The sequence below is a fragment of the Cuculus canorus genome, chromosome 29 (genome assembly GCF_017976375.1).
Source record: "Cuculus canorus isolate bCucCan1 chromosome 29, bCucCan1.pri, whole genome shotgun sequence".
In the NCBI taxonomy this organism is placed as follows: Eukaryota; Metazoa; Chordata; class Aves; order Cuculiformes; family Cuculidae; genus Cuculus; species Cuculus canorus.
This window is the reverse complement of record NC_071429.1, coordinates 500,986-515,525: the sequence shown is the minus strand read 5'-3', so window position 1 is coordinate 515,525 and position 14,540 is coordinate 500,986. Positions and strand designations below refer to the sequence as shown.

Below are 14,540 nucleotides of genomic sequence, written 5' to 3'. Positions count from 1 at the left end.
CGCAGCCGCTGCCTCTAAGCCACGCCCCCTTATTGGACCACGCCCCCTCGCGAAGCCCTATGCGCTCAGACATCCCCTAAGTCACGCCCCCTCGCGAAAGCCCTAGGCACTCAGGCGTCCTCTAAGCCACGCCCCCTTGGCGGTGCACGCCCCCCGCGAAGCCCTATGTGCTCAGGCCACGCCCCCTCCGTTCTTTGGCTGCGCCTCGCGCTGCTCCACCCGCTGCTGAGGCCACGCCCCTCCCTGCCCCTTCCTCGTAGGCCACGCCCCCTCGTGACTATCCGTGACTGAGGCCACACCCCTTGTTCTCAAGCCACGCCCCCCTTTGCTGCTCACAGGCCCCATAGAGGGACATTGACCCCATAGAGCGGATATGGGCCCCATAGAGGGGATATGGGCCCTATAGAGGGATATGGGCCCCATAGAGGGGATATGGGCCCCATAGAGGGATATGGGCCCCATAGAGGGGATATGGGCTCCATAGAGGGATATGGGCCCTATAGAGGGGATATGGGCCCTATAGAGGGATATGGGCACCATAGAGGGATATGGGCCCTATAGGGGGATATGGGCACCATAGAGGGATATGGGCCCCATAGAAGCGACCCCCAACCCCATAGATGTGACCCCACCCTATAGATGTCATCCAACCCCATAGATGAGACCCCACCCCATAGACATGACCCAACCCTATAGACGTGACCCAACCCCATAGATGTGACCCAACCCTATAGATGTGATCCCATCCTATAGATGTGATCCAACCCCATAGATGTGACCCCACCCCATAGACATGACCCAACCCCATAGATGTGACCCCCATAGACATGACCCGACCCTATAGATGTGACCCCACCCCATAGACATGACCCAACCCCATAGATGTGACCCCACCCTATAGACGTGACCCCCATAGATGTGACCCAACCCTATAGATGTGACCCCTATAGACGTGACCCCACCCCATAGACGTGACCCCACCCCATAGACATGACCCAACCCCATAGATGTGACCCAACCCTATAGATGTGACCCCTATAGACGTGACCCCACCCATAGACGTGACCCCACCCCATAGACATGACCCAACCCCATAGATGTGACCCAACCCTATAGATGTGATCCCATCCTATAGATGTGACCCAACCCCATAGATGTGACCCCACCCCATAGACATGACCCAACCCCATAGATGTGACCCCACCCCATAGACATGACCCAACCCCATAGATGTGACCCCACCCCATAGACATGACCCAACCCCATAGACGTGACCCAACCCTATAGATGTGACCCAACCCCATAGACGTGACCCAACCCTATAGATGTGACCCAACTCCATAGATGTGACCCAACCCTATAGATGTGACCCAACACTATAGATGTGACCCCACCCCATAGACGTGACCCTCATAGATGTGACCCAACCCTATAGATGTGACCCCTATAGACATGACCCCACCCCATAGATGTGACCCAACCCCATAGATGTGACCCCACCCCATAGATGTGACCCAACCCCATAGACATGACGCAACGCCATGGCGGTGACCCAGCCCCACGGCGGTGACCCAGCCCCACGGCGGTGACCCAACCCCATAGACATGACCCAACCCCACGGCGGTGACTCAGCCCCACGGTGGTGACCCAACCCCATAGACATGACCCAACCCCATGGCGGTGACCCAGCCCCACGGCGGTGACCCAACCCCATAGACATGACCCAGCCCCACGGCGGTGACTCAGCCCCACGGCGGTGACGCCGGGCAGGAAACGCGGTGTCGTCGTCGGATGAAGAGCGCGCCGGGGGCCGAGGAGGCGCCATGGGGCCCCCCCGGCAGGAGGTGGTGGCCGCCATCCGCGCCGAGGTGAGGCGGCACGAGGGGACCAAGAGGCACCTCGACAGCCTCCTCCGCATGGTGGAGACCCTGCCCGAAGGGAGGCTGAGGGGAGACCTCAGCCACGGCCTCCGTCTGCTCCGAGGTACGGACGGGAGGACGGACGGACGGAGGGATGGAGGCTCAGGAACTGGTGGTGATGCTCTTCATCCCATGGGTTGGAGGGATGGATGGAGGAATGGAGGGATGGATGGAGGCTCAGGAACTGGTGGTGATGATCTTCATCCCATGGGTTGGAGGGATGGGTGGAGAAATGGGTGGATGGATGGATGGATGGATGGATGGATGGATGGATGGATGGAGGCTCAGGAAGTGGTGGTGCCCATCTTCATCCCATGAGATGGATGGATGGATGGATGGATGGATGGATGGATGGATGGAGGCTCAGGAAGTGGTGGTGCCCATCTTCATCCCATGGGTTGGATGGTTGATGGGTCAGGAATAATCTTCATCCCATGGGATGAATGGAAGGAGGGATGGAGGAAAGGATGGAGGAATGGATGGAGGGATGGAGGGAGGAATGCAGGGATGGATGGAGGAAAGGATGGAGGAATGGATGGATGGAGGGATGGAGGAAAGGATGGAGGGATGGATGGAGGGAGGGATGGAGGAATGGATGGATGGAGGCTCAGGAAGTGGTGGTACCCATCTTGATCCCATGGGTTGGATGGTTGATGGGTCAGGAATGATCTTCATCCCATGGGATGAATGGAGGGACCGATGGAAGGATGGATGGATGGATGGATAAATGGAGAGAGGGATGGAGAGAGGGATGGATGGATGGAGGAATGGAGGGAAGGATGGAGAGATGGAGGAATGGATGGATGGAGGGATGGAGGGAGGGAGGGAGGGATGGAGGAAAGGATGGAAGGATGGATGGAGAGATGGAAGGATGGAGGGAGGGATGGATGGAAGAAAGGATGGAGGGATGGATGGATGGAGAGATGGAAGGGTGGAGGGGTGGATGGGGGAATGGATGGAGGCTCAGGAAGTGGTGGTGCCCATCTTGATCCCATGGGTTGGGTGGTTGATGGGTCAGGAATGATCTTCATCCCATGGGATGGATGGAAGGAGGGATATAGGAAAGGATGGAGGAATGGATGGAGGGATGGAGGGGGGGATGCAGGGATGGATGGAGGAAAGGATGGAGGGATGGATGGATGGAGGGATGGAGGAAAGGATGGAGGGATGGATGGATGGAGGGATGGAGGAAAGGATGGAGGGATGGATGGATGGAGGGATGGAGGAAAGGATGGAGGGATGGATGGATGGAGGGATGGAGGAAAGGATGGAGGGATGGATGGATGGAGGGATGGAGGAAAGGATGGAGGGATGGATGGATGGAGGGATGGAGGAAAGGATGGAGGGATGGATGGATGGAGGGATGGAGGAAAGGATGGAGGGATGGATGGATGGAGGGATGGAGGAATGGGTGGAGGAAAGGATGGAGAGATGGAAGGATGGAGGGAGGGATGGAGAGAGGGATGGTGGTTGAGTCGCCTTCCCTGGAGGTGTTTAAGGAACGGGTGGATGAAGTGCTGAGGGCCATGGTTTAGGGAGTGTTAGGAATGGTTGGACTCGATGATCCAGTGGGTCCTTTCCAACCTGGTGATTCTGTGATTCTGTGATTCTGTGATTCATCCCATGGGATGAATGGATGGAGGGATGGATGGATGGAGGAATTGATGGAGGAATTGATGGAGGGATGGATGGAGGGAAGGATGGAGGGAGGGATGAATGGAGGGATGAATGGAGGGATGGATGGAGGAATGGATGGAGAGATGGAAGGATGGAGGGATGGATGCTCAGGAACTGGTGGTGCCCATCTTCTTCTCATGGGATAGATGGATGGAGGGTGAATGGATGGAGGGATGGATGGAGGGATGGGCAAGTGGATGGACAGGTGGATGGATGGACAGACGGACAGTTAGATGGGCAGGATGGGGTGTGGGTGGACAGGCAGAGGAATGAAGGACAAGAAGAGGGATGGACGCGCAGGGAGTTGGACGGATGGACAGACGGATGGATGGAGAGAAAGAAGGGTGCATGGATGGATGAATGAGTGGTTGGATGGACAGACGGAGGGACAAGTAGCTGGATGGAGGGATGGACGGACGGACGGATGGATGGACAGGAGGATGGAGGGATGGATGGAGGGATGGAGGGAGGGATGAACAGATGGATGGAAGGATGGACAAGTGGATGGACAGACGGATGGACAGACAGACCGACAGGAGCTGCCGTGTCCCCCCCCCAATGCCCATCCCACTCTGCCCCCCCCAATCCCTGGGGAGCGTGGGCCCGATCCTGCCCCAGGACCCGCCGTGTCCCCCCCCACACCGTGTCCCCCCCCCACTTTTTGGGGGTTCAGGGATGTGTGTGTGTGTGGGGGGGTTAGAGATGGGGGGGACACAGTTTAGGGGTGCCCCCCCCCTTCTTTTACTGCTGCTTCGAGCGGTTTCCGGAGCAGCAGCGGCTGCGGTTGCTGACGCGGCGTTTCCTCATCTCCGGTGTTTTGGGGGGTTGGGGGGGGCCCCCCACGAATAAGGAGGGGGGGGGGTTAATTTTGGGGGGGGGCTCTCGTCCCTCCCTCCCCCCACACCCCCCCCCTTTGCTCAAAGGCTCGAGATGCTGAACCCCCGCATGGCTGCGCCCCCCCCACGCGCTCCGGCGCGGTTGCCATGGCGACGGGATGCAGGGGGGGGGGGGGAGATGCCTCGTTGCTAAGCGACGGCAAAGTGGTACCCACGGATGGCAACGGGGGGGGGGGGCACAGGATGTGTGTGTGTGTCCCCCAAAATATGGGGGGGCACAGGGTGTCCCCCCCAATATAGAGGGGCATAGGATCCTCCCCCCCCCGACCCCCCAATATGGGGCACAGGATGTTCCCCCCCCTCAAATATGGAGGGGCACAGGATGCCCCCCCCCCCTCCAAACCCCCAATATCGAGGGGGGCACAGGATGTCGTTCCCCCCACCCCGAGGCCCCCCAATATATGGGGGGGGGCACAGGACCCCCCCCATCACCCCAAAAAAAGAGGGGGTGCACACTGTGAGCCCCCCCCAGACCCACAGAAAAGAGGGGGGTACCCTCTGAGCGCACCCCCAGAGCCACAAAAAAGAGGGGGGGGCACTCTGAGTCCCCCCCAGACCTACAAAAAAAGAGGGGGGCACTCTCTAAGCCCCCCCCAGACCCACAGAAAAGGGGGGGCACACTGTGAGCCCCCACAGACCCACAAAAAAGAGGGGGGCTACCCTCTGAGCCCCCCCTAGACCCACAGAAAAGAGGGGGGGACACTCTCTGAGCCCCCCCAGAGCCACAAAAAAGAGGGGGGGGGCACACTCTGAGCCTCCCATGAGCTATAAAAAAGAGGGGGGCACCCTCTGAGCCCCCCCAGACCCACAGAAAAGGGGGGGGCACTCTCTGAGCCCCCCCCCAGACCCACAGAAAAGAGGGGGGGGCACTCTCTGAGCCCCCCCAGAGCCACAAAAAAGGGGGGTGCACCCTCTGAGCACCCCCCCTCCCCCCCCCGAGCTATAAAAAAGGTGGGGGGCCCCTCGCCGAGCGCCCCCCCCGCGCCATCCCCGCGTTGCCATAGCAACGGGATGCGGAGGCTGTTCCCGCTGCTAAAAATTGCGGAGAAAATGGGCAAAAACAGGAGCGGGTGGGGGAGGGGGGGCGGGGGAGGGGGGGCTGTGTCCCCCCAAAACCCGGAACCCCCCCGGACCCCCCAAAGAACCCCTCCGAACCCCCTCCCGAACCCCCATCACTCCCCATTACCCCCCATGTGCCCCTCCAGCACTGTCTCTAAGGGGGAGCTGAGGGGGTGTTTGGGGGTGATGCTCTCTCTTTTGGGGGGGTCTCTGTTTTGGGGGTCTCTGTTTTGGGGGGGTCTCTCTTTTAGGGGTGATGCTCTTTATTTTGGGGGTCTCTCTTTTCGGGGGGGTCTCTCTTTGGGGGGGTCTCTTTTGGGAGGTCTCTTTTGGGGGTGATGCTCTCCCTTTTGGGGGTGATGCTCTCTATTTTGGGGTTCTCTCTTTAGGGGGTTCTCTCTTTTGGGGGTCTCTCTTTGGGGGTGATGCTCTCCCTTTTGGGGGGGTCTCTCTTTAGGGGTGATGCTCTCTCTTTTGGGGGTCTCTGGGGGGGTCTCTCTTTTGGGGTGATGTTCTCCCTTTGGGGGTGATGCTCTCCCTTTTGGGGGGGTCTCTCTTTAGGGGTGTCACTCTCTCCTTTGGGGGATCTCTCTCTTTTGGGGGGTCTCTCTTTTGGGGGTCTCTCTTTGGGGGTCTCTCTTCAAGGGGGGTCTCTCTTTAGGGGTGATGCTCTCTATTTTTGGGGGGGCTCTTTGGGGGTGATGCTCTCACTCTTTTGAGGGGGGTCTCCCTTTTGGGGGGTTCTCTCTTTGGGGGTGATGTTCTCCCTTTAGGCTGATGCTCTCCCTTTTTGGGGGGTCTCCCTTTTTTTGGGGGGTCTCTCCCTTTAGGGGTGCTGCTCTCCCTTTCGGGGGGGGGTCTCTCTTTTTGGGGGTCTCTCTCTCTCTTATTTTGGGGGGGTCTCCCTTTAGGCTGATGCTCTCCCTTTAGGGGGGAGTCTCCCTTTTTTGGGGGGGGCCTCTTTCTTTTTTGGGGGGGGGTCTCCCTTTAGGATGATGCTCTCCCTTTTTTGGGGGTTCTCCCTTTTTTTTGGGGGGTCTCCCTTTACTCTGATGCTCTCCCTTTCGGGGGGTGTCTCTCTTTTTTTGGGGGGGTCTCTCTCTCTCTTTTTGGGGGTCTCTCTTTTTTTTGGGGGGGTCCCTCTCTCTCTTTTTGGGGGGGTCTCCCTTTAGGCTGATGCTCTCCCTTTTGGGGGGTCTCCCTTCTTTTTGGGGGGTCTCTCCCTTTAGGGGTGCTGCTCTCCCTTTCGGGGGGGTCTCTTTTTTTGGGGGGTCTCTCTCTTTTTGGGGGGCTCTCCCTTTAGGCTGATGTTCTCCCTTTATTGGGGGGTGTCTCTCTTTTTTTGGGGGGTCTCTCTTTTTGGGGGGGTCTCCCTTTAGGATGATGCTCTCCCTTTAGGGGGGACTCCCTTCTTTTTGGGGGGGGTGTCTCCCTTTAGGGGTGCAGTTCTCCCTTTAGTGGGGGTTCTCTCTCTTTTTTTGGGGTGCTCCCCCTTTACCCTGATACTCTCCCTTTAGTGGGATTCCCCCTTTTTTTTAGGGGTGCTCTCCTTTTTTTTTGGGGTGCCCTCCCTTTACCCTAATACTCTCCCTTTCAGGGGGGTGTCCCCTTTATTTTTGGGGTGCCCCCCTTTACCCTAATACTCTCCCTTTAGATTGGGGGGGGTCCTCCTTTCCCGTGGGCGTTTCTCCCTTTCGGGGGGGGCGTTTCTTTCTTTGGGGGTCCTTCCTCCCCCTTTTCTGGGGGGGTCTCTCTCTCTCTCTCTTTTTCCAGGGGGGGTTTTTTCATTTCTTGGGGGGTTGTGTTTTTTTTTTGGGGGGGGCCCCTATTGGTCCCAACCCCTCCGGGGGCGGCGAAGGGCGGGGACGGACCCTCCTGACGGCGCCGGGAGCGCTTCGGGAGGAGGAGGAGGAGGAGGAAAAGAAGGGGGGGGGGGGACCCCAATAGGCTTTTATATTAAAAGGGGGGGGGGTTCACCCCTAAAGTGGAGAAAAGGGGGGGTTTTAGGGGGGGGGGGCCATGAGCAGGAGCTCCGGTTTGCAGCGCCGAACCACCTATTTCATCTCGTTGACCCTCGTGAAGCTCGAATCGGTGGCAGAAGGGGGGGGGCAAAGCCCCGATGGACCCCCCCGGAAAGGGGGGGACCCCCAAATCTCTTCTGACCCTTCGGTTTTATCGGAAGGGTTTCAACTCAAGAGGCCCGAAAGGCTTTTTCACCGTCAAGACGCTCTCTGGATAAGTACAAACGCTTCGGGGACCCCCGACCCCCCCTTAAAGGAGAACCCCCCCTTGTTAAAAGATGGGGAACCCCCTCCCCTCCCAACCGGAACCCCCAAACCCCAACCCCAAGCTTTCGCCTTCGCCCACAACGCCGCTCCCCCCCTCGTCCCCCCCAAACCCCATCCTTCGGCTTTGCCCCCCCCAAACGTCCCCCCAAAACCCGACCCTTCCCCTTTGCCCCCCCCAAATGTCCCCCCAAAACCCGACCCTTCCCCTTTGCCCCCCTCTGTCCCCCCAAAACCCGACCCTTCCCCTTTACCCCCCTCTGTCCCCCCAAAACCCGACCCTTCCCCTTTATCCCCCTCTGTCCCCCCCAAATCCAACCTTTCCCCATTGCCCCCCCCAACCGTCCCCCCAAAACCCGACCCTTCCCCTTTACCCCCAAATGTCCCCCCAAAACCCGACCCTTCCCCTTTACCCCCAAATGTCCCCCCAAAACCCGACCCTTCCCCTTTCCCCCCCCCAACCGTCCCCCCAAAACCCGATCCGGCTTCGCTGCCCTCCGTCCCCCCCCAACCCCCAACCGTCCCCCCCAAACCCGACCCTTCCTCTTTACCCCCCCCAAACGTCCCCCCAAAACCCACTCCTTCCTCTTTACCCCCCTCGGTCCCCCCCAAACCTGACCCCGTCCCCCCCAAACCCGACCCAATCCCCCCCAAACCCTCCCCGAAGGGCACCTTGGAAACTATGGGCGAGCAAAAGCCCCCCCAAAGCCGCCCCCCTTTTTTCTCCCGCCCCCCCCCACTGGCTCAGGCTAAATGGGGGGACCCCCAAAAACCCCCCGATGGGCTCAAACCCCCCCCGGGGGGCGCTTCGTCCCCCCACCCCTGCGCCGGCGCTCGACGCTTACGCCTCGCGGGGACCAAAGCCTTTAAGACGGTGACCACCAGTGGGGCCAAATTTGGGGGGAGAGCCCCCCCAAAACCCCCCCCACCCCAACCAACCCCCCCCAACCCCGCCGGCAGTCGCCTCTCTTGGCCCGAAGGCGAAGCCAAAGGGCGCCCCAAAACGGGGGTCAAAGGTGGCGGCGTTGAAGCCTCCGCGCGACCCCGCGTGCGCCTCTCGCCCCGAAAGGGCAAAAGCAAAACCTTAGACAACAGCGATTTACACCCCGGGGGGAGCGCTTTAATCGCAGTCCCCCCCGAACCCCCTTTTCTTCCTCCACCGCCGCCGCCTCCTCCTCCTCCTCCTCCTCCTTCTGCTCAAAGCGCCCCCGAAACGGGGTTAAAACGGGGGCGCGAAAGCGGACGGGCGTCCACCCGCGACCGAAAGATGCTCAAATTTATCAGTGGGATCTTCGCAAAGAGCACAACGACCACCGCCGGTCACCCCGCGGCTCCCTGGGCCATCGGCGGGACCCCCCAGAGTGAGTGGGGGACGGGCCTCAGTTTCCCCTGTGGCCCTCGAGGGGTTTCATGTGCCGCGGATGGAGCTGAGGGGGTAGAATCGGCGCTGGAGTCTCTTTGCCGGTCGTGCCTCAGTTTCCCCTGTGGCCCTCGAGGGGTTCTGAGTGCCACGGATGGAGCTGAGGGGGTAGAATCGATGATGAGTCTCTTCACCGGTTGTGCCTCAGTTTCCCCTGAGGGGGTAGAATCAATGCTGAGTCTCTTCGCCGGTCGTGCCTCAGTTTCCCCTGTGGCCCTCGAGGGGTTTTGTGCGCCACAGATGGAGCTGAGGGGGTAGAATCGGCGCTGGAGTCTCTTTGCCGGTCGTGCCTCAGTTTCCCCTGTGGCCCTCGAGGGGTTCCGTGCGCCACAGATGGAGCTGAGGGGGTAGAATCAATGATGAGTCGCTTCACCAGTCGTGCCTCAGTTTCCCCTGAGGGGGTAGAATCGATGCTGGGTCTCTTTGCCGGTCGTGCCTCAGTTTCCCCTGCGGTCCTCGAGGGGTTTCATGTGCCACAGATGGAGCTGAGGGGGTAGAATCGGTGCTGGAATCTCTTTGCCGGTCGTGCCTCAGTTTCCCCTGTGGTCCTTGAGGGGTTTTGTGCACCGTGGATGGGGCTGAGGGGGTAGAATCAATGATGAATCTCTTTGCCGGTCGTGCCTCAGTTTCCCCTGTGGCCCTCGAGGGTTTTCATGCACCACAGATGGAGCTGAGGTGGTAGAACCGATGATGAGTCTCTTCGCCGGTTGTGCCTCAGTTTCCCCTGCGGCCCTCGAGGGGTTCTGTATGCCGCGGATGGGGCTGAGGGAGTAGAATCAATGCTGAGTCTCTTCGCCGGTTGTGCCTCAGTTTCCCCTGTGGTCCTCGAGGGGTTCTGTGCGCCACAGATGGAGCTGAGGGGGTAGAATCGATGCTGAGTCTCTTCATCAGTTGTGCCTCAGTTTCCCCTGAGGGGTTAGAATCGATGCTGAGTCTCTTCGCCGGTCGTGCCTCAGTTTCCCCTGTGGGCCTTGATGGGTTTTGTGCACCGCGGATGGGGCTGAGGGGGTAGAATCGGTGCCGGAGTCTCTTTGCCGGTCGTGCCTCAGTTTCCCCTGCAGTCCTTGAGGGGTTCCGTGTGCCACAGATGGAGCTGAGGGGGTAGAATCGATGATCAGTCGATTCACCAGTCATGCCTCAGTTTCCCCTGAGGGGGTAGAATCGATGCTGAGTCTCTTTGCCAGTCGTGCCTCAGTTTCCCCTATGGCTCTGGAATGGCTTCTTGCACCAAATATGGAGCTGAGGGGGTAGAATCGGTGCTGGACTCTCTTTGCCGGTTGTGCCTCAGTTTCCCCTGTGGTCCTCGAGGGGTTCTGTGCACCACGGATGGGGCTGAGGGGGTAGAATCGATTCTGAGTCTCTTAGCCGGTCGTGCCTCAGTTTCCCCTGTGGTCCTCGAGGGGTTCTGTGCACCACAGATGGGGCTGAGGGGGTAGAATCGATGCTGAGTCTCTTCACCGGTCGTGCCTCAGTTTCCCCTGTGGCTCTGGAATGGCTTCTTGCACCAAATATGGAGCTGAGGGGTTAGAATCGATGCTGAGTCTCTTTGCCGGTCGTGCCTCAGTTTCCCCTGTGGCCATCGTGTGCCATGGATGGAGCTGAGGGGGTAGAATCGATGCTGGAGTCTCTTCGCCGGTCGTGCCTCAGTTTCCCCCGTGGTCCTCGAGGGGTTCCGTGCGCCACGGATGGAGCTGAGGGGGTAGAATCGATGATGAATCTCTTCTCTGGTTGTGCCTCAGTTTCCCCTGAGGGGGTAGAATCGATGCTGAGTCTCTTTGCCGGTCGTGCCTCAGTTTCCCCTGCGGCCCTCGAGGGGCTCTGCGCAGGGGTCCTGGTGCCCACCATCCCCATTCCCATCATCTCCATTCCCACCCCCTCCATTCCCACCCCCCCCCGACGGTTCCCCCCCTGCTCCGAAGGCCCCATCTTCCCCTTCTCCTCTCCGCAGAAGCTCTGCTCAACAGCCAAGAGTGGACCCTCAGCCGCTCCGTCCCCGAGATCCGCCTGGTGGGTACGGTGCCCCCCCCCCCATCCCGGCACACGGTGCCCCCCCCATCCCGGCACACTGTGCCCCCCCCCCCTCCCGGCACACGGTGCCCCCCCCATCCCGGCACACGGTGCCCCCCCCCATCCCGGCACACTGTGCCCCCCCCCCATCCCGGCACACGGTGCCCCCCCCCCATCCCGGCACACGGTGCCCCCCCCATCCCGGCACACGGTGCCCCCCCCCATCCCGACACACGGTGCCCCCCCCCATCCCGACACACGGTGCCCCCCCCCCATCCCGGCACACTGTGCCCCCCCCCATCCCGACACACGGTGCCCCCCCCCATCCCGACACACTGTGCCCCCCCCCCATCCCGGCACACGGTGCCCCCCCCCCCATCCCGGCACACGGTGCCCCCCCCCCCTCCCGGCACACGGTGCCCCCCCCCATCCCGACACACGGGGCCCCCCCCATCCCGGCACACGGTGCCCCCCCCCCATCCCGGCACACGGTGCCCCCCCCCATCCCGGCACACGGTGCCCCCCCCCATCCCGGCACACGGTGCCCCCCCCCCCCCCCCGGCACACGGTGCCCCCCCCATCCCGGCACACTGTGCCCCCCCCCCCCCCCCTCCCGGCACACGGTGCCCCCCCCCCCATCCCGACACACGGTGCCCCCCCCCCCATCCCGACACACGGTGCCCCCCCCCATCCCGGCACACGGTGCCCCCCCCCATCCCGGCACACGGTGCCCCCCCCCCCATCCCGGTACACGGTGCCCCCCCCCCATCCCGACACACGGTGCCCCCCCCCATCCCGACACACGGGGCCCCCCCCCCATCCCGGCACACGGTGCCCCCCCCCCCATCCCGACACACGGTGCCCCCCCCCATCCCGACACACGGTGCCCCCCCCCATCCCGGCACACGGTGCCCCCCCCCCCATCCCGACACACGGTGCCCCCCCCCATCCCGACACACGGTGCCCCCCCCCCCATCCCGGCACACGGTGCCCCCCCCCCCAGCCCGGCACACTGTGCCCCCCCCCCATCCCGGCACACGGTGCCCCCCCCCCATCCCGACACACGGTGCCCCCCCCCATCCCGGCACACGGTGCCCCCCCCCCATCCCGGCACACGGTGCCCCCCCCCATCCCGGCACACGGTGCCCCCCCCCATCCCGGTACACGGTGCCCCCCCCCCCCCCCCGGCACACGGTGCCCCCCCCATCCCGGCACACTGTGCCCCCCCCTCCCCCCTCCCGGCACACGGTGCCCCCCCCCCATCCCGGCACACGGTGCCCCCCCCCATCCCGACACACGGTGCCCCCCCCATCCCGGCACACGGTGCCCCCCCCCCATCCCGGCACACGGTGCCCCCCCCCCATCCCGGCACACGGTGCCCCCCCCCATCCCGGCACACGGTGCCCCCCCCCATCCCGGTACACGGTGCCCCCCCCCCCCCCCCCGGCACACGGTGCCCCCCCCATCCCGGCACACTGTGCCCCCCCCCCCCCCCCTCCCGGCACACGGTGCCCCCCCCCCCATCCCGACACACGGTGCCCCCCCCCATCCCGACACACGGTGCCCCCCCCATTCCGACACACGGTGCCCCCCCCCATCCCGGCACACGGTGCCCCCCCCCCCATCCCGACACACGGTGCCCCCCCCCCCCGGCACACGGTGCCCCCCCCATCCCGGCACACTGTGCCCCCCCCATCCCGGCACTGACGGTGCCCCCCCCCCTCCCGGCACACGGTGCCCCCCCCCCATCCCGGCACACGGTGCCCCCCCCCCGGTCCCGGCACTGACGGTGCCGCTCGGTCTCCGCAGGGCGTCCTCGGCAGCTCCAAGAGCGGAAAATCGGCGCTCGTCCAACGCTTCCTCACCGGCTCCTACGTGGGACTGGAGGCCACCGAGAGTGAGTGACCGAGCGGGGGCGTGGCCTAGGGGGTGGGCGTGGCCATAGGGTGGGCGTGGCCATCGGTTGGGTTCCACCATCAGTTGGGTTCCACCATCGGTTGAGTTCCACCATCACTTGGGTTCCACCATCGGTTGGGTTCCACCATCAGTTGGGTTCCACCATGGGTTGGGTTCCACCATCACTTGGGTTCCACCATCGGTTGGGTTCCACCATTGGTTGGGTTCCACCATGGGTTGGGTTCCATCATGGGTTGGGTTCCACCATCACTTGGGTTCCATCATGGGTTGGGTTCCACCATCACTTGGGTTCCACCATCGGTTGGGTTCCACCATCGGTTGGGTTCCACCATGGGTTGGGTTCCACCATCAGTTGGGTTCCACCATGGGTTGGGTTCCACCATCAGTTGGGTTCCACCATGGGTTGGGTTCCACCACCAGTTGGGTTCCACCATGGGTTGGGTTCCACCATCAGTTGGGTTCCACCATCGGTTGGTTTCCACCATCGATTGGGTTCCACCATCAGTTGGGTTCCACCATCTGTTGCGTTCCACCATCAGTTGGGTTCCACCATGGGTTGGGTTCCACCATCACTTGGGTTCCACCATCAATTGGGTTCCACCATGGGTTGGGTTCCACCATCACTTGGGTTCCACCATCAATTGGGTTCCACCATCAGTTGGGTTCCACCATGGGTTGGGTTCCACCATCACTTGGGTTCCACCATCAATTGGGTTCCACCATCAGTTGGGTTCCACCATGGGTTGGGTTCCACCATCACTTGGGTTCCACCATCAGTTGGGTTCCACCATCGGTTGGGTTCCACCATGGGTTGGGTTCCACCATCACTTGGGTTCCACCATGGGTTGGGTTCCACCATGGGTTGGGTTCCACCATCAGTTGCGTTCCACCATGGGTTGGGTTCCACCATGGGTTGGGTTCCACCATCAGTTGCGTTCCACCATGGGTTGGGTTCCACCATGGGTTGGGTTCCACCATCAGTTGGGTTCCACCATCGGTTGGTTTCCACCATCAGTTGGGTTCCACCATGGGTTGGTTTCCACCATCAGTTGGGTTCCACCATGGGTTGGGTTCCACCATGGGTTGGGTTCCACCATCGGTTGGGTTCCACCATCAGTTGGGTTCCACCATCGGTTGGGTTCCACCATGGGTTGGGTTCCACCATGGGTTGGGTTCCACCATCGGTTGGGTTCCACCATCAGTTGGGTTCCACCATGGGTTGGGTTCCACCATCAGTTGGGTTCCACCATGGGTTGGGTTCCACCATGGGTTGGGTTCCACCACGGGGTTGGTTCCCCCCTGGGGTTTGGCCGTGGCCGCGGGCTGGAGCAGGCGCTGGTGGTGGCCACGGCCGTGATGT

At 62.0% G+C, this 14,540-nt stretch overlaps 1 protein-coding gene across 1 annotated transcript in view; it reads left to right on the top strand.

The window, feature by feature from the left end:
* Positions 1-1,771: 1,771 nt before the first annotated feature.
* The window catches only part of AGAP2 (ArfGAP with GTPase domain, ankyrin repeat and PH domain 2), a 37,783-nt gene continuing 25,014 nt past the window's right edge, over positions 1,772-14,540 (top strand). The window contains exons 1-3 of the mRNA XM_054051682.1: positions 1,772-1,983; positions 11,205-11,263; positions 13,073-13,160. Coding sequence (XP_053907657.1) covers positions 1,824-1,983; positions 11,205-11,263; positions 13,073-13,160 — 307 coding nt within the window. The 5' untranslated portion in view covers positions 1,772-1,823. The remainder of the gene's footprint in view (positions 1,984-11,204; positions 11,264-13,072; positions 13,161-14,540) is intronic.